The 26,229-nt window shown below is 42.0% G+C and overlaps 2 protein-coding genes across 3 annotated transcripts in view; one reads left to right on the forward strand and one right to left on the reverse strand.

Annotated features, from left to right (window-relative positions):
• CDC20B (cell division cycle 20B) overlaps window positions 1–26,229 on the reverse strand; it is a 52,500-nt gene that overhangs the window by 22,716 nt on the left and 3,555 nt on the right. The window contains 3 exon segments of the mRNA XM_021380579.1: window positions 1,674–1,783; window positions 16,396–16,467; window positions 16,696–16,868. Coding sequence (XP_021236254.1) covers window positions 1,674–1,783; window positions 16,396–16,467; window positions 16,696–16,868 — 355 coding nt within the window.
• GPX8 (glutathione peroxidase 8 (putative)) lies at window positions 3,736–9,118 on the forward strand. 2 transcript variants are annotated; one of them, XM_021381142.1, is made up of 3 exons: window positions 4,244–4,968; window positions 5,558–5,819; window positions 8,360–9,118. In XM_021381142.1, exons 1-3 carry the CDS (start codon window positions 4,762–4,764, stop codon window positions 8,521–8,523), a joined length of 633 nt encoding a protein of 210 aa, XP_021236817.1. In that variant the 5' UTR covers window positions 4,244–4,761; the 3' UTR covers window positions 8,524–9,118. The 2 variants fall into 2 exon arrangements, with proteins under 2 accessions (XP_021236818.1, XP_021236817.1); XM_021381143.1 differs by lacking the exon at window positions 5,558–5,819 and having other exon boundaries at window positions 3,736–4,968.

The following is a 26,229-nucleotide window of genomic DNA, read 5'->3' on the forward strand; positions in this document are numbered from 1 at the left end:
CAACATGCAGGACTTTCTGTTCTAGAAACTGAGGTAGTGATTAACTCAGTTTGCTTAAGAACCTGACTTTCCAAGAGCTGGGCATGCATTATGTCTACCCTGCTGAAGAGTATTCTGCTCTGCAGAAGATAGAATTTCACTTTGTCTCCAACAGCCATAGCCTCATGGGAACACACTGGGAACACTAAAGAGCATCTTTTATTTGCTGCCTAAAGATTTACATTATTAATCTAGGAATGTGCCTTGTTTATTTCCCCCATTCTTCCAGGAAGCTATTCTTGTACATGCAGCATGTAAACCCTTCTCCACCTTCCCTTGCCACTGCTGGAAGTAGGAGTGAGTTTGTTTAAAGGCTTACTTAGTCTTTCCTCAGCTCCCTCTGTTGCAGATGGGGAAAAATAACTTCCTCTAGAGTCAGTAAATCAGACCAAGTCAAAGCCCGGAAAGTTTGACCTGTGTTCTAAATGCCATTCAGACAAGCCTCTCCCTAAGATGAACTGCGGGTGAGTGTTCCTTGTCAGACAAGACTTTTATCAATACCTGAGGCCTTAGGCATTGTCATGCCCCAAGTAGCACCACATTTTCCTCGTGCGAGACCCAGATAGCAGAGATACACCAATATGATGTACTGTAATGCCATTTATTAGTTTGCTAATAACAAGTTATATACTTTTCTCTACACACATTACATCACTTATTACTTGCTACAGTTACTGATTAGTGATATTATTCATAATTGTTTGGTCTCAGCAAAGTCCACCATATACAACAGTACATTGTCCATTGTCCATTCTTTTGCAGTCTTATGATCAGTATTCCATGCCTTTCTCTACAATACACTGTCTCCTTCCGCTATCTGGTCCTTCTGCTCCTTGAGGCACCACCACTCTTAAGCTTTTTCCCAGCACGTAGCTTCAGATGCCTTACATCAATACAGCATCCTTTCCCACAAGGCATCAGAGGGGAGACTAACACAGGGCGAGTTTCGCCATCAGTGTGTTGTCTGTAAGTGTGCACTACACCATATCCAGGCATGCAGACTGGTCAAAGTTCTGCAGTTATGGCCAAGTCAGTGGTATCCATGTGCAACGCAAAGGTGAAGCAGAAGGGAGAGGTCTTCTGCAAGAATTCTCTTTCTGTCCAGTCAGTTACTGTTAGCTACTCCATATGCAAAAGTGCAGCAACAAAAGAGACCCCATTGCAGAGGCAAAAATGTTGGTCTGCAACAGAAATTACTTGGTTAAGAAGGAAGTTTTGGCTTGTCTTTTCTTTTACCTCCACCCTTGATGTCAGCTGTCTGTACGGCCTGCTGTCCTACCTGTCTGTGCACCAGTAGTTGGAACCTTGGGCCTGGCTTTCTCATCATGTCAGCAGTGTAATTCTGCTGGAGGAAAGCTGCCTCTAAGCTCACTCTGCCTGCAAGGTCTGCACAGACTGTCACTGCTATAGCCAGAGCCCGTGTCCACTAGGACATGGGGAGCACTTTGCGCTGCCTGCTCCTGCTTATTTCAGAAGTCCCTTCATGATGCCGCCATCACTACGAAAATGTTCCTTTGTCTCCTGCCTGACCTGAAGTCCTCCCGCGTGTGCTGACGAGCTGGGCACCCCGGAGGGCGCTAAGGTTTGCGCTGTGAGCCCGGCGCGGCTCTGCTGCGAGGCCACCCGCACGTCACTGCTGCCACCTTGTGACAACAGGGCAGCTCGCCACCGGAGCCCGGGCCGTCAGCTTCCTCTTGATGGAGCTCTTAAACCTGGAGTACGCGGTCCTTTCTGAATCCAGGGCCTGCACATGTGAAAGGAAGCAAAACACCAAAATTAGTCATCACGTAATATTGTTCTGTCCCTTCACACTATTTCAAGTCTTCATTAGTTCAGCCTATCTCTGAACAAGCGGGCCATGGAAATGGACATCAGGCTGAAGATGGTCTCAGCCACAGCGTGAATGGAGACTCCTGTCTGGTTCAGCCTCTGCAGGGCAAGGAGAGCCTCCAGGGCCTGGCCCCACTCTGCTCATGGACCAGGGCAGCTGGTACGCTGCTCCACACAGCTCCTATGGCTGCAGGACTGGAGTGCACTGTGACCAGCAGGAGGTTCACTGTCCACAACTGCCCCCAGGAGTCTGCAGCAGAATTGGAGCTGACAGAGATCCACGCTCACTAAACTAAAATGTACTGCTGATCTCTAGGTTAAGATGGAAATGTCAAATATAAAATTCTCAGAGTTCAGGAGAGCAACTTTTCACAACACAGATATATATATATCTGAAACGAACAAATTCTCCTAGTCAGGTAAACACCCCTGAATGAATTGACAATATAAGGTCAAGACAAGAGACAAAAATCTAAATTAAGGAAGGCAGAATTTCTGGTAAAACTGGGAGGCCTGAAGAGCAGTAAGACAAGGGCATGATGAGGATACGGCATAACTGGTTCCTATTACTGTATTAATCAAAAATGAAGGTGCACTTTTTGCCATGGTCACACAGAATTAAAGAAAAGAAAAGAGAAGAAAACCAAATTTGTGTCACTCACATACTAGGATACAACAGTGGCCATTGAAAGACCCAGATCTTCCAGACATTTAGTTCAGGGTCCTGGGCTGGTCTCTCCTTTGATGAAAACATTCAGACAAAACTACATGTTGGCTGTTTGGAACCAGGCTGGTTTTATATCTTTGCCCAAAGAAGGATTTATTTCATTTATGACTTCAGAATTTTCTCACCACCAGGATGCCTTGCTCACGTTATTATTTTCAACATTGCACTTAACATATTTAGGAATACTAAAATAAGATCAAATAACAGATTAACATTTCTTACTTTTAAATCCATTCATAAAGACAACTCCTAAACAAGTGCATCAGAGAAACTCAAATTTAAAAAAATGTACCAAAATTCAAATTGTGAGAGCCTGGACAACAGTGAACACAAGATTTTGCTTTTCAGACAGTTTTAAAGCAATGTTCTAGGGCAAACAGTGAAAGTATCAAGAACAATAAGGAAGATAATAGGAAGGAGTATAATAGGATTCTTAATCGTTAGATATTCCAGTATATATTTTTGATATAATGTTCAGTGAAAATTAGAAGCTTTCAGGACATAAACACCAGCATTCTGCCTGCTGCACCCTCTATTTCTGAAATCAGGCACATTCAAACTTGCTTTTAAAGTTGGCATTGTCACCTCTGTTTGCTTTCAGACTACAGTTTTTTTTCATTTCAGCACATATTTCTGCACTTCTTCTGTCCCCTCCACTAAAACACCATGCACTCAAGGCTCATAGCCAGACTGACTTCAGGCCTCACATGTCCCCAGGTCACAGGAAACATCCATATAAATACTGAATTGTAGTATTATTATCTCCCAAGCATCTCTCTGTCATATAGAACAGCATGAAATTCTCTGTAGACTCTTGTTAAAATAAAGAAACATGGCTTATCTCTTTAGAGAACATGATAGAAATTGTTCAACATACCAGAATGATATTGTACAAATCAAGTGAAGTTGAGGTGATACCAAAGCCACTGAAAAACAACAGACACACTCAAACTCAAAGTTTCGTCTTTTGAAAAGTCCTGTTCTCACCTCATCCCTAAAAAGGTAGACTCTGAGTTCTGCAAAAAAAAAAGCAGAGTGAAAAGCAAAACAAGAGGCAAAAATCATTCTTCAGTGGTAGTTTGGACTGGGAGCAAAAGAAAGTTAGCAGGGACTGCCAAAGCAACAGGGGTTGAAAGATGATGATAGCTTCGAAAAGCCCAAGAACAGGAGCATGAGGAGAAAAATCCGGCAAAAGGAGAGAGAGAAAAAACTGAATGTACAGAAGGAAAGAGAGATTTAAACAAGGTTGAGATACAAAAAAAGACTGAAAATTCTATTCTTTTCTGTAACTGAGTTGTCACTGATAAATGTTGATGTGCCTTCAGAGATCAAGAGCAACAAGAGAATATCTTTAAAACAGGAAACAATAGAAGATAGACAGAAAATACAGCAGACTTGCATAGCTTCAGTCTTTAGAGTGTATTTCACAATTGCCTCAGCAAAACATCTCTGGAGCTACATAGTTTAGATCTGAAAATTTCAGCTAATTCATTCTGACCTTCCATCTTCCTGTCTCCACGTAGCTAGCAGCCAAGTAGGCGGTAGCAATTAAAAAAAAAAAATCATCAGTTTTGTGCTGCTCCAACTGTAAGAAAAATCATTTGATTTTCTTTCCTTATGCCAGCCTAAACAAGCTTTTCTCTGCCTACTTGTAAAAGTCATACAAACCTGTCTCTGTCACACAGCAGCTGTTAAGAGCTAAGGCAGAGGCTGCAGTCAGGCTTCTGCAGTTCTACTTGCCTGCCACCACGACTGGCCCCCAAACTGCTTTCCCAGGCCTGCCTGACTGAGCAGCTGTGTCAGGGACACCTGAAGGGCCCAAGGGGTGCCAGAGCTGCATTACAGACACCCAAACAAGGCCCCAGCAATTCATCAGGGCAGTGTGCAGGCTGATGTTACAGTGCTCCACAAAGGTTGGCCGAACAGCAATCAGCATCTTTAGGTGATGGCAACATGCTTTTTATTTATTTATTTTTCCCTAGCAAGGGGCATTTCCATATTTTACCAAGCACTCTGAAGGCCAACAGAGGCATTCTGAAGTGAAACAGCTGCTTCTGAAACTGTGACAAAATGAGCAGCTTGTCGTTTTTAGTCTGAGCTGCGAGTTTCATATTTCAGCTCCTCCTTCACATTCCAGGCCTGCCTAGTCTCCGATCTTTTTGAAAATGGAGCCTCTCACAGCTACTTATCCTCTAAAATATTCAGTGCCCAAAGCTAGAGTCTTTGTTGTTTTTCTGTCAATGGTTTTTTGTACAGCAGTCCTCTGCCTACTTCAACTCAGATTTTTTAAACCTAAAACTAAAGATTTTTATTCTTTTGAAATCAAGGATTCACGGGGAAGAATAGTTTCCTTGGAGAAGTACAGAGGGAAAGTAAGTTATGACTTCTTTATATATTTTCCTTGATTCTTCACTGAAAAACAGACATCTATTTCTAGGTAAACAAAATGGTTTGTTGTGGGAACTTATGGCAGAGTTTTGTGCTGAATTCCTGTTATGTAAACAGTAAGCTAGAGAGAAATTTATTTTTTCTGGGCCTGCTTCCAGAATTAACTATTAGAACTAATAAAAGAAGAAAAACTGTTTATTATAAATTAATATAGTCTTGCAATTGAATTTGTGCATTTTAATCTTAGTTAAGAACAGTAGCATGTTCTGTTAAATTTTAAAAGTCTGAGAAATGTGGTTTTAATGTCTGTTTTAAATATATAGGTTTTTTACATGCTTAAAACTGTAAGCTTTAAGTTTATCCATTTTATGAATGTTTAAAGCGGGATATCTAAAAGTAAATACTTCAGTTGCTATCATTCTTATCAGCTTAATGAAATAACGATCAGAGAAATTAAGTCTAGCTCCCAGGCAGGAACAGTGCTGGCAGGGGGATATCTCCTGTTAAGACTTAATGAAATCTCTATGCCATCTCCAGTTTCTTTCTCTGTACTCTCACTTTATTTCTCCAAAGGCAACTTTGGTTGTAAACGTGGCGAGTTATTGCCAACACACAGACAAAAATTACATCGCTCTGCAAGATCTACACAGGGAGTTTGGTCCCTCCCACTTCACTGTGCTGGCCTTCCCCTGCAATCAGTTCGGAGAATCAGAGCCTGCCTCAAGCCAGGAAATAGAGGCTTTTGCCAAAGGGAACTACGGAGTAACCTTCCCTGTTTTCCACAAAATCAAGATCCTGGGATCAGAAGCAGAGCCCGCCTTTAAATTTTTAATAGGTAACTGTTTTATTTTCTATATTGAGCTGCCTATAAGCATGGTATTCTTCTTCAACTCCAGTCAGAGTTTAACAGGCCCAGTCTGAGCATACATTATTGTCTTCATATCTATGGAGAAAAAAAGGCATTCTGTGCACACAACTTATCTCATTTTAATGTAGATATTAAAAAAAAAAATTCAAAAGAGCTGTACCCTGAAAGCATCCATTTCTCCTCACTGACAATAAAAACAGCTTACTGTGACCAGATAGAAACATACAACGATGGACAATATAAACCTTAGTTCAAAGGTCTGAACAAACTACAAAATCCTACTTCAGGTTGTATGAATTTTGTTAGAAAGTTTTATTTTTTTACAGAGAAAAATACAACCAAGGATGCGTTAATACTATTGGAAAATTTAACATAAAAGCATGCAGATGAGACAATCCTCCTTTAGCAAAGAATCATGTCTCGCTTACAAATATTGTAAACCAGGAACATACTGTAGGATATATAATCACTAATTTGCATTAATTTATCTTGTAAGCTTCGGGGCCCAACCTGTAAATACCACTTGCACAAACACTATGGAGTGCTGTTAGAGAAAACATTTGCTGATTTAGGGCCTTACACTCTCACAAGCAAAATGAAATTTTGCTCAGTTGACCAAGAACTACACAGAGCCAGTTTAAAAGCCTCCCTGAATATTCCTGAGTTTTGGCCACATCTTTGACAATACTAAACACTGCAGCTGTGAAAGGAAGGATATTTAGAACATAACTGTTCTCTGTAACATCTTTTTTTAACTAGAAGATGAGGAAGGAGGAAGCCCAAACTTGTATTCCATCTTCCTGCCCACAAACAGGATCACAGCTACCTAAGCCAATACTACAGGTGCTTCTCCAAATAATTACAGTAGTCCTGTGAGAGACTCCGGTACCTCTCTGTCTATTCCAGTTCTTCACAGCTCCTCATGTCAGAAAACGGTATCAACATTTAAATGAAATGTCTTAAACAACCTAAGCCTATTGCTTCTTCTTATATTCTGTTTACATTCCTGAAAATTACTATCATACTCCTCCTCATTTAGCAGACTCTTAAGTGGTTGCTGTTGTCATTTGAATTACATTTCTTCCTATCTCCTCTTCGGCATGTCACTAAATACATTAGGCAAGCCCCCTGTTCTGAATTGCCCCAGTGTCCAGTGGAATTACTGAATGCACTCTGGAGATGCCTCTCTGTTCATTACAGAGAAGACTAGGGCAAGTAGGTACCATAGTTGGGTGAGATGGATCCAGGCACTGGAGCCAGACACTAACTCCCAGTGTCAGAGATTAATACTTACACAGAACCAGGACTGCTATATTCACACATTCAGTACTCATTTAACATATAGGGAGAAAGATACTCTGATACTCACACATTTTGAAATAACATCTTTCTTCTTCCGGAATTATATTGGTTCATATTAAATTACCGGGCATCTTCACTTAAGGAGAAAATTGCCTTCATTTGCTTGGCTTGACAGTCAGAAGGCTGAACATCTTCATGCTGCATCCCATTCTGACTGTGACTGTCAGCTAGCATTTTTCCAACACTGCCAAGTAGCTCAGTGCAAAAAAAAAAAAGAATTCACTGGCAGTAGAACATGGTGTCAGGGCCTTCACACAGCTACTACTTGTTACTTTCATAGCAGCAGCAAGACATTGTGCTGGGCCAGTGAAACATTTGTTGCAACATCTTTCCATCCCCTGTGTATTTGTACTCAAGACGTTCATATACATTAATAAACACTGAAAGAGTATTTAGAGTTGGGATTATGTCACCTAAAGACTGATTCTTGATAAAACAAGTCTGCAAAGATATGGTTACTAGTTGGGTCAGAATCTCCATTATACCCACTGATTGTCAGGGAGTCCTCTTGCAATCATAACATTACTAATGGGCAAAATTCACCAAGGGCAAAATTCACCACTATTCCCCATTCCTTAATCAAAATCTCCGAGTTTTCTGCTATTTCTTCTCTCAAAAACAGACTTCCCTTAAAATCTTTGAGACTCTAAAAACAAAGCCAGAGTCAGTGTACTACTTCTGACTCCTCCAGGAGTCATACAGTTTCCCTCCAGCCCCTTGAAATCTGAAATGACCTCTGTCAGATATTCATGGCAGCAACGTTACCAGTAAGGTTTAATTTCATGGGAAGGAGGGAGCTGAATTAATTCACCATCAACTTTATGGCTTCCTGCTCACATTTCACTTTCCCTAAACTCACATAAAACTGGGGATTCCCTAAGGAGTGTGTAACCCAATATCCTTCTCCCTGGGAAACAAAGCATAGTAAAAGCAGAATCATTTGAACAGTTTCACCTGAAGGCGACAGTATCATTCACTTCCCACTTTTCACATCATTAACATCAATGAATAAGACCATGCTGAAAGTTCTAGCAAAGAACAAGGTGGCATTACTTCAGAATGAATAGATGAAAAATCACTGCAGGATAATGAAACAGTTGCAAGAGTAAGGGAGTCACTAAAATTATCTGATGCTATTCTTACAGATTCTTCAAAGAAAGAACCTCGCTGGAATTTCTGGAAGTACCTTGTCAGCCCTGATGGTAAAGTTGTAAAATTCTGGAGACCTGAAGAGCCAGTAGAAAGTATCAAGCCAGAAATAGCATCATTAATCAGACAGATCATAATGAAAAAAAGAGAAGACCTCTGAAAAAGCCATTCACTCTGTGAATCCATTCAGTGGCACAGATGTACAGCCTTACCACATTCCTGGGAAATGCTGCTAGAAGAAAAACAATCAGGGGATATTTTTTTCTATTTGATGTTAGTATTTTCAGCTACACTATGTCAATTAATGTTGGGATGACTTCTGTAACAGCCTTGAGAACCACTGAGATTACAGAAAATGGCAAGGCAATAAAAACATTGCAGGAATGGACCTTCAATTTACACATAGTTCTTTAAATTGTTAACAAGAGCTAATTACAATTGTTATAAGCAGGCAAATGGCTAAAAGGAAGAGGGTTGGTTGTAAATGACTCAGTATTTGCACCGAAATTTTTCATTTTCCATCTACCAGTGAAAATAAGTTTTGGTACTCCATTAACACGTAACCATGTTGACTGAAAGACATGGGACTAAAAGCCATCGTATCAGGGTTTATAGAGATAAATGCAGCTGACCATAGCAGCTTTATAATACTGATAGATGAAAATGACTGAATTGTGAAGCTGTCAACTTAGTTGTAAAAAACTGTATATACAAAATAAGATTATTAGAAGTAAAAGAAAAGATGCAAAAATGTTTCCTTGCCTGCTTTGTGTGTATTTTGATTCATTTCACCTTTTCAGCAATACCTTTATCTTCTTTAGCTTTCTTCGTACATTTGCACTGTAATACAGGGCCTTGGCTCTGAGCTCATCTGCTGGATTTCCAGTTTTCTGACCTGGATGCAGGTAGGGCCTTCATGCATATATACGCATGCTCATTGCAGGATTCAAAGGGCAACAGAAATCAACAGAACAGCATCCTAACAGATATCTGCCAGCACAGCCTTCTGAGGCTGTCCAATACAATGCTCCCCAGCCACCCATTAAAATAAGCCTCCAAATAGAAGCTGAAAAGAGGAACAAAGATTCATGCCTTCTCTTCTCACCTTGCAATTCTTCCTCTCCAGCATGTAACTGCAAAGCCATTTCCAATTCTGTTCCACTGTTCTAGTTCAGATTGCCAAATGTTTTGATTGAAAGAGTAAATTGAAATAAATTAATTCAGGGAGAGCATAAATTGGAAAAAAGAATTCTATTCCAGCTGTCTAAACCTTAAAGGAGAGCTGAGAAAACAGAAATAAGAGAAACCAGCATCTCAGAAATTTTCTGTAAGAAAAAGGACTTGAATTTCTTACTCCTTGGTCAGAATCTGATACATGATACATCTACCTCTATAGAAATGTGAATATAGGGACCATTCAGACAAAGGTACCATTCACTCCTGAATCAAAACAAGATTTCAGTTTTTCAAGCTTTACTGTTTAATAAGTGTTCCTCCAAAAATTCACAACGTTTGTATCAATTATTCTTCATAAGACATGTCAGCTCTTTCAGTATTATATTTAGGGCAGAACAGTGATAAATTAAACACTTCTTTGTGCCTGAAAAAAATCATAGAAGCAGGGACAAGTAGCTTGAGAGGAGTATAGGAATGCTCCTAAGCTGTTTAAGGATGGGGTCAGAAAGGCCAAGGTCCAGCTGGAATGGGACTTGGCAGGAGGTGCAAAGAAGAACAAGAAAGCTTCAATAGGTACATCAACTGGAAAAGGAAAGTCCAGGAGAGCGTACCCTCTCTAGTGAGTAATACAGGCAGACTGGTGACAATGGACAAGGAGAAGGCTGATATATTCAATTTTTTTGCCTCAATCTTCAATAGAGACTGTTCTACGCAGGGCCCTTGAGCACATCGTTTGATAGGTGGGAAATTTGGGAACAATGCCTCCACCTCCTTTCTAAGTGAAGATGAGGTTCACACGCAACCACCCAGGGAACCTGAACATCCATAAGTTGATGGATCCCAACAAAATGATTCCCAGAGTCCTGAGAGAATTAACTGACCATTTAACTCACCAAGACACTCTCAATGATATTTGAACAAGCATGGCAGTCAGGTGAAGTCCCTGGTGAATGGAAAAAAGGCAGTGTTACCTCCATATTTAAGAGTAGGCATGACAACCCAGGGAACTGCCAAACTGTCAGCCTCACTTCTGTGCTGAGGAAGATCATGGAACAGATTCTCCTGGAAGACCTGCTAAGGCGCATGGAGGATAGGGAGGTGATATGGGATAACAGTATGGCTTCATCAAGGGCAGGTCCCGTCTGACAAAACGAGTGGCCTTCTATGATGGTGTAAGTCTGTCAATGGACAAGGGAAGAACCACCGATGTCATCTATCTGGACCTCAGTAAGGCCTTTGACACAGTTCTCCACAACATCCTTCTCTCTAAATTGGAGAGGGAATGATTTGGTGGGTGGACTGTCCGATGGACAAGGAACTGGTTGCAAGATCATACCCAGAGACTGGTGGTCAATGGCTCAGTGTCTGGATAGACATCAGTGAGTGACGAGTGGTGTCCCTCAGGGGTCAGTGCTGAAACTGATGCTCTTTAATATCTTCATCGGTGACATCAACAGTGGGATTGAGTGCACCCTCAGCAAGACTGGAGATGACACCAAGCTGTGTGATGTGGTCGAATGCCCAAGGGATGGCATGCCATCCAGAGAGTCCTAGATGAGCTTGAGCAGTGGATGCAGGTGCACGTCTGAGGTTCAGCAAAGCCAAATACAAGATCTTGCACCGGGATCATGGCCACCCTCCACTATCAGTGCAGGATGGGGGATGAAATGATGGAGCACAGCCCTGCTAAAAAGGACCTGGCAGTGCTGATATAGGAAGCTGGACATGATTCAGCAATGTGCCCTCACAGTCCAGAAAGCTAACCTAATCCTGGGCTGCATCAAAAGCAGCATGGCCAGCAGGGCGAGGGAGGTGATCCTGCCCCTCTAGACTGTGCTGGTGAGACTTCACCCGGAGTACTGCATCCAGATGTGGAGGCCTTGGTGCAGGAAAGACATGGAGATCTATTGGAGCACATCCAGAGGAGGCCGACAAAAATGATACAAGGGATAGAACACCTCTTCTATGAAGACAGGCTGAGATATCTGGGGCTGTTCAGCGTGGAGAAGAGAAGACTCTGGGGAGACCTGAGAGTGGCCTTTCAGCATCTAAAGGGGGGGGGGGGAGGGGCACTAAAAAAGAAGGGACAGACTCTTTAGCAGGGTCTGTGGTGATAGGACTAGGGGAAATTATTTCCAACTGAAAAAGGGAACATTTAGATTGGATATAAGAAGTTTTTTACAATAAGGTTGGTGACATACCAGAACAGGTTGCCCAGAGAGGTGGCGGAAGCATCATCCTTGGAGACATTTAAGATCAGACTGGTCCAGGCTCTGATCAGCTTGATCTAGCTGTAGGTGTCCCTGTTCACTGCAGGGGAGTTGGACTAGACGACCTTTAAAGGTCCCTTCCAATTCAAACAATACTATAATTCATTCTTAAAACCAAGTAACTCTATGGTAAAAATAAAGCATCTTTGGCTATCAGATTTGCACACATTTGAAAAGGAAAATAAATAGGAAGCAAATTAGAACACTGTTTACAAGCACACATTTATAGATAATGTTCAAAATTCAGCACAATTATGTGAAAGCATGTTTGTATAAATATCCACTTATGGTTTATGCAGGATATTGCTGATAAAACTATACACTATATTACAAGCATTATAAAACAGATTAAAAACTGTCTGTTGGATTCTTAAATAATCCCACCAACTTCAGCTAGAACTGGCCTTAGAAGATTAACAGATCGCAGTCCATGAGTGTTAAGGTTTATTAAATTCCTTATACAATATCCTATTCTTTGCCTTCCTCACTCCTTAGATCTGACATATGCTTTCTATTTTTGATGGATATCATTTAGCTGACAGCTCCTATTTTGAAAAATTTACCTGGGCGTGGATATATTCTAAATCCAGCTCTGTCACTGGTTGGACAATTCTCTGTTAATTCAAGTAATATCAGAAATTGTAGGATGACTTCCCAAACAAAAGTTATATTAGTAAACAAGGCCAGAACTCCTCTTCTCATGTTCATGCCTCCAACCAGACAAATGCATTATTTGCTCTTTGTACAGAGAACAGACTATGGCCTGTCTCAGTCACGGTGAAGCCAAAAAAAAATGACAAGTGTGCAAAGAATTGCACAGGCACATTTTGAACTCTGGCCCTGGGCAGCTTACTTAGCTGGACATAGTTCCTGTCAATCTGAAACAGCCTCTGTGCATGATAAGTAATCCTGTAAACATGACTTTTCAATTTACAAAGCAATATAGTTTTTCTTATTGCAGACAGTTCAGTGCCACCATATGATTCCTCATCAAACCAGCACCTTATTTCCCTGCTTCGGCTCTGTCTCCTGTTCCTACTTCCAGCTGGATTTCTGTCCTGGTTTTGGCCTTTTATCATCTCAATGCTCTAGCTGTATGATTTTTGCTCCCGTTTTTTACCTGGTTTCTACATTTTGCCACTTCTCTGCTTGTTCCTTTTCTCTTTTTGTCTTAGTCCTCAGACCAAATAATGTGCAAGGATTGCTTGCAGAACCACAAATTCTAGGAAGTGAGGCCATACTACAGTATGTCACTTACTTCAGTGCACTAGATGATTTTAAGATTATTTTATTTATACCTTAGTGTAACCTGAAAGGTCACCAATTCAATGTGAAATTCACTAAGATACAAGAGCCTATAGTTCATCACATATTTCCTTCCCTACCCATTTTGCTCATTTTCAATCATTTTTTTCATCAAAGGAAGTTAAGTTTAAATGAATCAGAACCATTGTGATTCTGCCAGCTTCCATTTAAGTGAGTTTAGCCGGAGCTGGAGCCACACACCTCTTCACCTGAACTAGGACCTACAGCAGTGAAGAAAAAGCAGAGAGTATCCAAACCACATCTGTGGTCCCACTGTCCTTTTTTTGATGAATGTTCCAAAGACTAAGAGACATAAGAAAACACTCACATGGGCCCTAAACCTGAAGTTTTTATGAACAACATTACTGAATTTACTCACTTAAGTTAGTAGAACTGTTAGAAACCAGCATAACTGTGTAAAACACAGTTAAACATATTTTTATCCATTCTCTCAGTTTGTATAACCTAGCACACCTTCTTTCAGCTGGCATAGGTCTCCACACCAGCTAAGGACCTGATGAGTAACAGTCTTCACATTTTTGTCTCCACAGTGACACGGCGATGTGCTAATGTGGCAGTGTAGTTCGTTGCTGGTGTATGAAGAGCAGCTAACTAACAATACACTGCCTAATCACCACACACAGCACTAGGAGGACACTAACTCTGCAGAGCTTCACAAACATTGCTCCTATTTCTTTTCATAGATCTTCATTTAGAGGGTTTACAAGGCACATTACTTGCTTTGTTTGGGTGCACCTATGACAAAAAGATTCTTTGCACTCTATAAAGTGCCAAGATGGATGAGGATAAAGGTAACACTTTGTTGCTTGTGGCAGTATGTGTGATATAAGTTTGCAGTGTAATCTGAATCAAAAGGATCAATTTGCTCCCAGCCCACATCCTGCTGAGGAAGAATACTGTGTCCTGTTCAAATTGTGCTTCCTGGTGAGACTAAGTGCAGATTTTTAGGACATCCATGGTCACAAATTGAGTTATTTTGTGAAGCAAGTGGAGAAGAAAAACTCTAAAATTGACTTCTCCTTTTACTATAGAATGGAAAAGTAACTACTTTTACAGATATGGCTTTCAGGTAGTTAGTGAAAACTTCTAATTACTCATTTAAAAAAAAAAAAAAGAACAACACATTGCATTTGTCAAATATCATTAAACGGAATTTAAAACAATTTTTTTAAACTCATGTAGTTTTCAGTTGTGATTCTTCAGCTTCAAGAAAACTTCCAGAGAGTTTAAAGTTGTTTGAAATTATTTCAAACCTGAAATAACTACTGAACTAATTGCCTGTTTCAAGCATTGCTAAACTTCCTGCTGCCTTGGTATCTAAGTGCAGATGAAAACCAGAGACTGAATCAATCAAAAATTCTCTCTGTTCTTTGTATAATGGGAATACAAGATACAAGTATTACACCAAAAATGAACCGAGCAATATGTATTAAATTTTAAAAACAAAACAAAAACAAAAACAAAAAAAACAGTAAGAATCAATCAAGATGATGCAAAAGATTCTATACATAAAAGTAGCAGCTCTCCAGTTTGATGCTAAAGGTATGTGGAGCAGGATAGCAACTGCATGTTAGCTGATGTCAGAGTTTCAACCAGCTAACATACACTGCCACCCCACCGCACACAGAGGCACCACCTGCACTGCTGGAAATCAGATCCCTAACTCTGACCAAAGTGTCGGCCTCCAAACAGCGGTAGGCTGTCCCTGCAGCAGGTGGCAGTGTGGTAGTGACTGCTCCATTCAGCACAGCAGCCGCTAACAGCACACTGCCTTCCAGCCACAGGGTCCTTGCAGAGTGTGATTTCTCATGAAATGCACGTGCCTGGAGGTTATATCTTATTGTCTACCTAAATTCAGCACTGCTACCTCTTCTGAGATTCATGCTTGAACATATGTATGCATGCACATATATATTCAAGCAGTAAATGCCTTCATGGCACAGATAAGTTTCTGATTTGGTAAGACTTGAATTACAGTAGTACCACAAAACCAATGCGGACTGTGACAAGAATCAGGCCCCAGACTGTCAAAAAAAGAACAGGAAATTGTTGCAAACGAACAGATTCTCACAAGCGCCAGTATGTTGTCTCCACTAGTTAGTTTGTATTACACACACTTGGTTCTGTCCTGTTAGTCCTTGGGCAGCCACACTGGTCATTGCAGGAGCCCAGGCCTGATGCTAAATGAGACTGGAGTCTAACTCACTAGAGTCAATTTTCTTGGTCTGAAATAACAATTATTGCTGATCACTTCACAGTACAAATTAACTTCAGGTGTTGAGGCACACTGTACCTCCATTTACAGCTACGAGGAATGCCGAAAGACCCCAAGACTCAACTTAGGGACACAGTCTAGGTGGAGGTAACACTTTACCCCCAGCGCTCATGTTCATGGAAAGCCCTTTGAAGCCATGCTGAAGCCTGAGTTTTTTGTATCAAACTGAATGAATAACAAATGCAAAGCCTTTCCCTTGCTTCTTTAAAAACAAACCGTTCAAAATAAATAGTACCCGTCCTGAATTCTCAATATAATACACCATAGCACTCACTTGCCTGAGTGCTGCTGTCAGCAGCTGTAGAACAGTGCTGGCTAACAGACTTGTGTTTGTTTCGCAGTGAGAGGCCACATCTGCCTTTCCACGATGCTCTTGAGCGAGGCAGTCTGGAGTGCTGCGAGCAGCTGTGGGCACCTCAGGACAACAGCCAGCTAACACGCACTGCCAGGCCGCAGCTTCTCAGCCACCAGCTGCCAGCTGCTCCTTCTCCTGGAGCCCCATCTCTGCTCACTTCCACAGCACGGCTCTTCCCATGGTGTCACCTATGTAGAGTATTTATTTTGGAGAGATATTCTCAGCATGCTGAGTATCATGCCCATACCTGTGGGCACACTGCTCATCTCCTGCTTCAGCACTTTCAGTGTGGTCGTTGTCTGTTACACTGCCACCCACTCCACCACTTTGTATCAGTATCACCAGGTTTTGTAATTGGTGCCTTCACACACAAGGTACCTGTGCTTTGCATCCTGCAGTATGGTGGTTTTTCTGAATCCTCCCCACAACAGCTTTACCATAGTTGGTGTTTTTCTACCATTTCACATCCTGCAGTTAAGAAGGTGTAAGAATTAACAAGAAAGTAAAAAACCTATAATCCCTGTTCCTCAGAACCACATTCTAGAGCCTCCTCCTTTCCCTCCCCTAGAAATACAAAAAGGGAACACTTTAGCACAAGCAGCCAAGAGCAAACATCTGTGCTGCCCTTACCTCAACCACTTTCTGTAGGTTTTGCTCCTTGCTCCGCTCAAGGTCTTTTCCAAGCACCCTCGTAACTCTTCCCTTGAAAGAAAAGAGGCACAGCACTCCGTGGATGCAGGGCCCCCAGAGGGGTGGCAGTTCCTCACCCTCCATCCCTCCATCCCCAGACAGGTGCAGTCCTCCAGCACCGGCAGCCCCGCACCCTCACAGGGCGCTGGGGTCCCAGGCACCATTACCCATAGCCGTTACTCCTCCGTCCTCATCCACCTCCTGGCAGACTTTGCTACTTCCCAGTCCAACCCTGCGGACCTGGCTGCGCCCTTCCTTTGAGTGACCTGACCCCTGGGTTCCTGCAGTGGAGCAGCCCGGACGGCGGGCAGGTGTGAGGAAGGCCGCCTCCAGGCACGGCCCTTGTAAGCAGTCGGCCCCGGGGCGGCGGTGCCACCCGGCCGCCTCGCACTCCCCGCCGGCCGCCGGCGCTCCTTAAGTGTCCGCGGGCGCGGCCGGCGAGGCGGGAACCCGCGACTGGCCCGGCCCGGCCCGGCCCGGCGCTGCCCGCCGGCGGGACGCGGCGCGCCCGGGCTGCGCGGCGGCGCCAAGGAGCGGCGGCGGCGGCAAAGGAGCGCCGCGCGGCGCGGCGGGTCCCCCGCGGCCGCGGGTAGCGGGACGGGCAGGATCCGCACCGTGCCCGGAGCAGGCAGGCAGAGGCACCTGGCACCATGCAGGACCTCGGCGCCGGGCAGGGGCGATGCGAGGCCCGCACCTCCGCTCTCGGGGTGCCAGCGGGACAGGGGGCCTCGTGGGTGAAGGGCAGCGTGCGGAGTTGCTTCTCAGTGCTGGCAGCTTGGGCCTTGGAACCCTGCTGGAGCAGGGTTTAACTGAATCCAAAGAGATAGCAGGGCAGTTAGCACCGCACATTTCTTGGGCATTTTATTCAAAGTACGTTCAGAGCAGTAGTTTGTCAGCTTTTGTAGCAGGCTCCAGTTTGTGCAGTTACACCACCTGAGTTTTCAACCAGCAAGAGCTGAGGGAGACACAGCATGTAGAAGAATCCATTTTTTCTCATTCTAGATTTTAGGTTTCAGAATTAACATTAGAATCATGGAATCATTGAACTGTTTGAGTTGGAAGGGAGCCTTAAAGGTCAGCCAGTCCAATTGCCCTGCAGTGAACAGGGACACCCACAGCTAGGTCAGGTTGCTCAGAGCCCCATCCAGCCTGGCCTTGGATGTCTCCAGGGATGGCATCCACTACCTCTCCAGGCAAGCTGTTCCAGTGCCTCAACAACTTTACTGTAAAAAACTTACCTCTTGTACTCAATCTGAATCTCCCCTCTTTTAGACTGAAACCATTTCCCCTTGTCCTATCACCACTGACCCTGCTAAAGTGTCTGTCCCCTTCTTTCTTACAGCCCCTTTAGATATTGAAAGGCTGCTCTCGAGTCTCCCCGCAGCCTTCTCCTCTCCCATCTGAACAGCCCCAGCTCTCTCGGCCTGTCCTCATATGGAGGTGTAGCATCCCTTGGATCATTCTTGTGGCCCTCCTCTGGACACCCTCCAACAGGTCCGGTCTCCATGTCTCCAAGTCATGGTATTATGATTTTTGGTTATTGGTATTCCATATCATAACATCATGTAGTGTATGTATCTGGTTCTCAGAGAGAAGAACTACTACATTCCCCAGGGGACTTTGCTACCCTGTTACCATTTTCCGGTCAGAGGGAAAGATAAAAACTCGCAGATCACAAGACCTTCCCTCTTTCTGCCCGTCTCTTGTCCCGGCAGCATCTCGCTCTCCAGCCGTCTCACCATCGGTATTAGAGTAAGGCCTACTTTAAGTTTGGACATTCTCTCTCACTGTATTGGATTTATCAGCTTAAATTGTAATTCTATTGTATTATAGTGTGTTATTTTGTATTCCGATATCTTATTTAGTAAATTGGTTTGTTTCTCCTCAGATTGTTGCCGCTGTTTTTGCTCTCAGGCCCATCTCCCTACCCTTTTTTCCCTTTTCCCTTTCCCGGGGCATGGGTCCGTGGATCCTCTGCCCCATTCATCACGGAACTGGGCCAAACCTGCCTCTAAACCACTGACACTCCATTAAAAGTGCTATTTTCTAAGAGTAAGAAGTACAGTGCCACATACAAAAATGGGCTCAAAGTTCCCTTATTTATGTTTTCACTTTTCCCCTGAAGAAGACAGACTTTTATTTCTTTCTGATTGGAAAAATGTTAGTTGACAAAAGAAAATTCTTCCCTGAAAAATCTCTCCTTTTCATGTCCCGCTTTCTCCGTCAGTTCTTTAGCAGCCTATGTAACGTCTGGATGAGGAGATCATACAAGCAAGGCAAGGGGGGGAGATATATTTATTAATGCCTCAGCTCTAGACAAAACTTAGATATCAGATTGTAGAGCTGTTAGGCCAAATCAGCATAAAACTGTTACAGAAGTGTCATTTTGTCATCTCACTGCTATGGGTAAGGACACAGCAAAGGACATGCAGGCTATAAAGCGGCTGACTCACTCAGAAACATTGTAATACTCAGTGTAAAACAAACAATACACAGAGCATCGCAGAACTTCCTCTGCAAAAGCTTGTTTGCAACACTTCAGGTGTTCGTTTAACTGAAGATGAGCTCTTCTTACCAGAGTAATACACAAGCAAACATTGACAGCCAGTTCTTCTCTGCGTGGTCACTGCCTAGAGGCAGCACTGGCAAGCACTGCAGAACCAGCTCAGGGTAACAGGTCATCCATCAGCATCTGTATCCATCACCCAAGAAAAGTGTATCCAACAGTTAACTACCAGACCACTTCCTGGGTCTCCAATGAGGCTTTAGCCTTCCGAAACTTGCTGAAAAGTTTCTTTCAGATGAGCAAATCAATAAAAATGCAATTTTAAGTGAGAGTAATTTGTCTCATAGTGCAATGCTTTAAAGGATTTACCATATGAGAGCTGTATGGCTGCAAAATAGAATAAAAAGATGAAGACTTTAGAGTCAGTAAGCTTTTGTTTGAGTGAACCAGTGTTAGAATTAATCAAACTTCAATGGAGGAAATGTTAAAAAACTTGAAACACTCTTAATCTAGAATAATTATTATAAAACTGTTATCCAGATGTCAGAGTCAAGTCAGACATGTTCCCAATTTTATAAATAAATTAAAAAAAAGGAGAGAGGGAAAGAGAGAGGAAGAGAGAGAGAGAGAGTTATAATCTCTCTATAATTGTGTAACTCTTTTCAAGAAAACAATTACACATATTACCAGAAGTCTCTTGTGGAATATGATCATTATTCCCACTTGCTGATAATTTCAGTATACATTTGTATTATATAAGCAATTCCAAATTCCTTGGAGAACAGGTACTGATTGTCTGCACACAGACCTGATGGGGGGATCATGGGGAAATGCACACATGAGCCTTGACAGTCTTTTCTATGCATTATCTTCTTAATAACAGATATGAATTAACTCATAGCTTAAATTGCTTTCTTTGTGGCCTGGGAAAAATAAATCATTGACAGGCAAAGGGCCCTTCACAAAATTTGACCAACCAGGGTGACATCTGGTGACATGTTAGGACTCTTGATAACTTGACTGCTACCTGAGAATCCAGGAGGGATAAAATGAGATTAGCACAGTAAGGCTTTAAAGAGAAAGTAGTGTGACTCACTGCAACCAGTGCTGCAAGCAGTGACTCCTGCCAATCAACCTTCAACTCCTGCATACACACACCATGAACAAGCTCAAAGAAAATATTTTGTTTTCTCCATAAAAACTCCTCCCAAACAGTGATTAACAGGTGGGGAAAAAAACACCAAGATTCTATATAGAATCCAGCAGAATTTAGATAACTAGATCCTGAAATAAGTCAACAATAGACAAAACCCAGAAATAAGCAGAAATACCATAGGAAAGTATGAATTGTTTTGCTTTTGTTAAAAATGCTATGTTGGGCTGTTGGGTAGGTTTTACAATATCAAGGACATCCTTAAAACTGACTTCTTCACCTGAAGTGCCTAATATTTTGCAAATGATGTGATAAGTGAGAGCTCTGTTGGCACTTACAAACTGGGAATGAATTTTTAACAGTGCAGCTTGGTTTTAAAAAAGCTGTCCACAACTGAGCAAGCAAATTCTGAAATGCTACCAGCCCTTCACTAAAATTTCTTCCAAATGAAATTAAATGATTAAATGTCTTGATTTCTCTTTCACTTTTTCTCCTTTTAAGCTCCATGTTATGGAACGCATGCAGCCAACTGCTCCATTACTTCACTTACATACTGGAAGTGTGGGTTTCCAGTGTTCAGTTTGTAGCTCACTGTTAAGCATGTTCACTTCAAATCGGTATGTAGAAACTGTCATTTGTCTTTCTGGCAGCAGATGGTGCTAATATGTTTTGGTTTCAGTACACCCATGAAAGATGATGAGTAGATTCTCAGTCACACAGCTGTGGATTTTTTTCTCATCCAGCTGTACCTGAGGTCTCTTCATTCTTATTTATCATCAGGCTCTAATCATTCATCTCTGCTTCCTATAGCAGGTAAGGACAGTGAAAGTAATGGAAGGATCTAAGCCAAGCTAAACCCTTGACGATTTGGGGTTTTTCAATAACAGAATGGCCTATATGGCATTTGGCTTGCAGTCATGAGAGGGGTTTCACCTCTCTCAAAGTGGGAAGAGGGTCTTTGGGGAAAAGCTAGCAGTGCTCATTGGCAGGGCTTTAAACTGGTGTTGAATGCAGAGGTGTGTAACAGCAAACCTGTTCATGAAAAGCTGTGCAATTGCATCACTAGATTAGAGAGACGGGGTGCTAACAGGGGCTCTAAACTTCTGCACTGAAGCAACATTGTGGCACACTTGAAATGTTATGACAGTGTGCCAGGGACCACAGAGACATTAAGAGAGGGCAACAAGGAAACTCAAAGGAAATATTTCCAATGAATTAAGGAGTTATCCTAAAAGAAGTCAATAAGGCCAGCTTCCCAGCTGAAGTGCCTCTTCATCAAAGTACACAGCTTGGGGAAAAAACAGGAGTTGGAAGCCAGCATGCTACTATAAAACCATGATGTAGTTGCTGTCCCTGAAACCTGTTGGGATGATTCCCGTGACTGGAATGTGGCTACCAATGGCCACAAGCTGTTCAGAAGGGATAGGCGAGGAAGGAAGAGAAGAGGTGTTGCCCTCTATATCAAAGAAGGAAAAGAGTGTGAAGAACTGTCCCTGAAGAACGGCCATGAGCAAGTTGAAAGCCTGTGAAAGAGAATTATAGACTGAGGCAACAAAAAGGGCCTTGTGGTTGATGGCTGCAACTGGCTCAAGCAGAGACTGTTGACGATGCCTTCTTCCTCTGGCTACAGGAGGCATCACAACCACAGACTCATCCTGCTGGGGGATTTCAGCCACTCTGACATCTAGAGGAAAAGTAGCATGAAGAGCTGTAGGCAAGCCAGGAGTCTCCTGCAATGCATCAAGGATAAATTTTGAGCAAAGGAATAGACAGCTTCGTGAGGGGGAATGCAATACTGGACCTGTTGCTCACCAACACAAGTGAATTGATTGATGACATCAGAATTAGGGACTGCCTGGGCTGTAGTGATCATGCAATGGTGTAGTTCACAAGCCTGAGGGATATGGGACAGACAAAGAGTAAAATCAGGATGAAAATTTTAGTAAAGCCAAATTCCAGCACTTCAGAGAGATAGTCAACAAAACACCTGGGGAAATTGTCCTCAAGAATAAGGAAACAGAGCAGAGCTGGCAGATCTTTAAGGAAGCTTTCCTTAAAGCTGACAAGGCCACCTGAGAGTGGCCTTTCAGTATCTAACATCTAAAGATTCAGTATCACAGCAGACTCACGAGCAGGGTCTGTGGTGATAGGACTAGGGGAAATTATTTCCAACTGAAGAAGGGGAGATTTAGGTTGGATATAGTGTCAATGGTTTATGGGCTGGTTCAGCCTGGTTCCATGACTAATGGGGCATTAACTCTTTAACTCCTAGTGCACTACATGATGTTATGATGTGAATACGGATAACAAAAATCATAAAACCATGACAATAAGAATAACGTTTGTTACAATAAGGGTGGTGAGGTAGTAGAACTGGTTGCCCAGAAAGGTGGTGGGAGTGCCATCCCTGAAAACATTCAAGGCCAGGCTGGACCAGACTCTGAGCAACATGACCCAGCTGTGGCTGTCTGTTCTCATTGCAAGGGATTTGGCCTGGACGACCTCTAATGACCCCTTACAACTCAAGTGATTCTATGATTCTATCAGCTTCAGCACACTCTGAGATAAAATTCCATTTTTTCGTTTGGAGGTGAGATGTGAACATCAACAGCAACCTTCACAATGTTACCCAACAATTAAGAAGTAGCTGTGGCACCACATTCAGAAAAAGTTGGGTTTATCACATACAGACCACTGAACAAGTAGAAACAGGAGCTATAGGGCTCAGGTGTCTCATTACATGATAATAAGGATGCTTACTGACTGAGCTGATGCTAGCCTACACTAAGTTCTGACAAGTAAAAAGGTCACAAGATCTCATCATTGAAAATTGTCCTAAAGTAATAGATCAGAGGTTTTCTCCATTTCAGTGAAAGAGAAACAGAAACAAGATTTCCGAAGGCTAGAGAAACATTCCTGACTAAGGAGGATAGTGAACATGGAGTGTGTACTGGACTAAACTGATACAAATGGTTTTCCAAACAAGATGTGGTCACTGTCTAGATACGCAACTGGAGAAACTAAAAGAGGTGTAACCAATTGTCCTAAGAAAAAAAGTGACCTTTTTGGAAATTGAAGGAGTCAATCTGAACAGGATTTATCAAAAATTTGTGTTGCTTTTTTAAATAGGTGTGGAAAAATTGTTGAACCCATTTTGATGGAAATTTGATTCCCATTTGCAGTTGCAAACGGATGAGAAGTTTCTGGAAAGTGAGGCTTCAGACTTCCTGATAGCTTGAAAAGGAAATCTTGGCTTTGTTAGATGCTCACAGAGGTCTTGAGGAATTCAAAGATTTCTCTTTGTGTATATATTCATGGTTCTCCCTAGTTTTCATCCACTATCCCAGAAAGATCCCAGTCTTATTGCCTGCTCAGTCATGTCAATGCTGAGCTACTTGTGAGTGGAGTAGAGGAACGGCTCTTAGTGTGGTACAGAGTGAACTCTGAAGGCTAACAGTAGACGTAGATAATGGTTTCCATTTGCAAAGGACAGCTTTGATTCTCAGGTGTTTCTGACTGTCATGGTAATCAGAGAAAGGGTGGGGAAGAAAGGAATCAGGAAAGGGAAAGGACTTCCTGCAGTTCATATGGCTGTTCTCTTCATTTCACACTGCCATGAGCAGTCATTGTTTAGATTCCACGACGAAATGTTATCAACCATGCAGTTGGAATATTCTGGCAGTGAACTCATAGCTTTGGTTTAGCTGTACAAAGCCTGGGTCATTAATATTGCCTTCAGAATACAAAGTGAATGAAAGTTCTTATTTTTTTCACTGAGGTTTTCCATAAGCCATGCACTTCACTTCTGTTACACAGTCTGCTCATTAGACAGTTTACTCTCACTGATCTTTGCAAACACAGTGAAACTTGTTGTGAACGTATGGAGAGGGAGCTCTAGAAATGGCTATCCACTCTTCCTCGTCAATTGAACCACAACAGTTCAGGAACTAGGGATAATTTCATCCTCTACTCAGGAAAGAAAGAAAACAAAAAAACTGAATCTGAAACTGTTCCTTATGTGTTGCATTATGTCACTGCAAGTATGCTGTATTTTCTGGACAGACAGATCTGTGGAAGATGGTGTACCATCTTATATTCTTCTGTTCTTTGTGCATTTGTGCCACACAATGATTTGAACTTCTGTATTTCCTGTGTCAAATTTAACAGTAAATACTCTCCTAGTTGACAAATGTGCATAAGTAGATGAAGATCTCTTTAGTTCAAGGAGGAATTTGTGTCAGCTGTCAGCTTGTGGCTTGTACAAGGTTTTTATTATTTTGAAAACAGGAGATGAAGAAAAAAAAAGAAGAATAGAAACCATGTACGAAGTAATAATGCCTGGAGGCATCCATTTGAATAAGGTGTTTGGCGATTAATGCAGCATACTGTTGACTCCTAGGATTGCTGGTTTTAATGTGACCTTTAGCATTCATAAAACAATGCAATTCATGATCAGTTTCTTCAGCAGCACACTATAGTAATTGCCTCTTGTCTCTATTCATCTGTCAGATCAAGAGCTATCCTGGTAGGTCATACCTTTCAGGCCTTTCTGCTAAGTTTCTCTCTTCAGCGTGTACTCCTTTTGTCACATTAAGAATGCATTTTGTCGAGACACTGCTGCAAAGACTGTCTTAGTTAGGGCTCCCAGAACAACAGAGTCCTGTGCTTGCTTTGAGGACTGCACACAGCATACTACAGTTTGTTTACCTTGGGTAAATTCCATCCCAACAACAGAACATCTGGGTTTGTTTGCCAGCTGCCAGCTGTGTGCCTAAATAATATTTCAACCTGGAATCCAGAGATTCTGTATTAAAAAGCTGCCAAAATGCCACCAATATCCATTTCTTTCCAAAAAAAGAAATCCCATTTCTGTATGGTGATCATCCACAATTGCTAATCCCCTTCAACCTAATTCAAAGATGAGAATTACTCCATGAGGAAGCTCCAAAGGTAACCCATAACAATCAGGACTGTTTCTCTGAGGGTGATCCCTAACTCCCTATGCTGCTTCACAAATCCTTCCAGAAAGAGAAGTTCCATGAGGATGAGGATTTCTCATATATATTCCACTGAGGTTTCAGCAGCAGTAGCAACAGCAGAAGTATCTGCCAGCTGCACGTATGTGCACGGATGGTGATCAATTCTGTGGCAACTCTTCCATACTGAGCTTGATTTAGTCTGTATTCCACAATTTAGTAGCTCCCAATCTAGCACATAGCTGCACAAAAGAGGAGGAGATTTAAGAAAAAAATACAGACAGTCCCCCAAAGAAAAAAAGTTTCCATAGTGATTTCTCTATCATTTTTTGTTGTCTTCCTCTGATGAGCAGAAATTATCACATCTAATTTCAAGCTCTTAGCAATTCCTTTGAGAATATGTGGTATGTAGCAGTCTTCCAAAACAGCAAACACAGTTATTGTCTCTACTAATAATAATGAAAATACAATATTTTATTGCATGTTTGTTGCCTTTTTACTTGTCCCTGACTTTTGTCTTCATCTTTTTTGTCTTGGTGGTAAATACAACTATGTTTCTTGTTTCTTGTGTGTCATCTCTCTTTGCTACTTAATCTTTGTTCTGTGATTTCAGTGTTTTCATACTGAAAAATGTTGAACACAAGCATTAAAAAGCAGTGCAAATTCTTCAGTACTATTATTCACAGGTTGTTTAGTTTCTGTCTTGATTTTCATTGAGGAACTTCTGCTTGTAGTCACAATCACTTCTAAACCTAGACCATGTGTACTTATTGTAATGTAAACATAAGGAACAAACATTAATTTTCTTGAATTTATGACCCACTTTCTAATTTGGGTTGTACCAAATGGTAATAAAATGCCCCTTTGGTTAAACAGGTATGTTTGCTTTGCAATAGAACAGAGTGAGTTACAGAATTTGTGCAGGAAATGACAGCTTGCTCATCTGCTTTTTGGGAAACCAGAAAAAGCCTTTCTAAATATCCATATCTCTAATTCTTCTTCTGTGAGACGTTGGTCAGGGTCAGTGCTCCTTGTACTGATGTCTTTGCTGTGTTCTATGGTCTGTGGTCTGTGTTAAAGTGCTAGAAAGAAAGAAAGAAAAGAAAAGAAAAGAAAAGAAAGAAAGAAAGAAAGAAAGA

This window comes from Numida meleagris, chromosome Z, assembly GCF_002078875.1.
Source record: "Numida meleagris isolate 19003 breed g44 Domestic line chromosome Z, NumMel1.0, whole genome shotgun sequence".
In the NCBI taxonomy this organism is placed as follows: Eukaryota; Metazoa; Chordata; class Aves; order Galliformes; family Numididae; genus Numida; species Numida meleagris.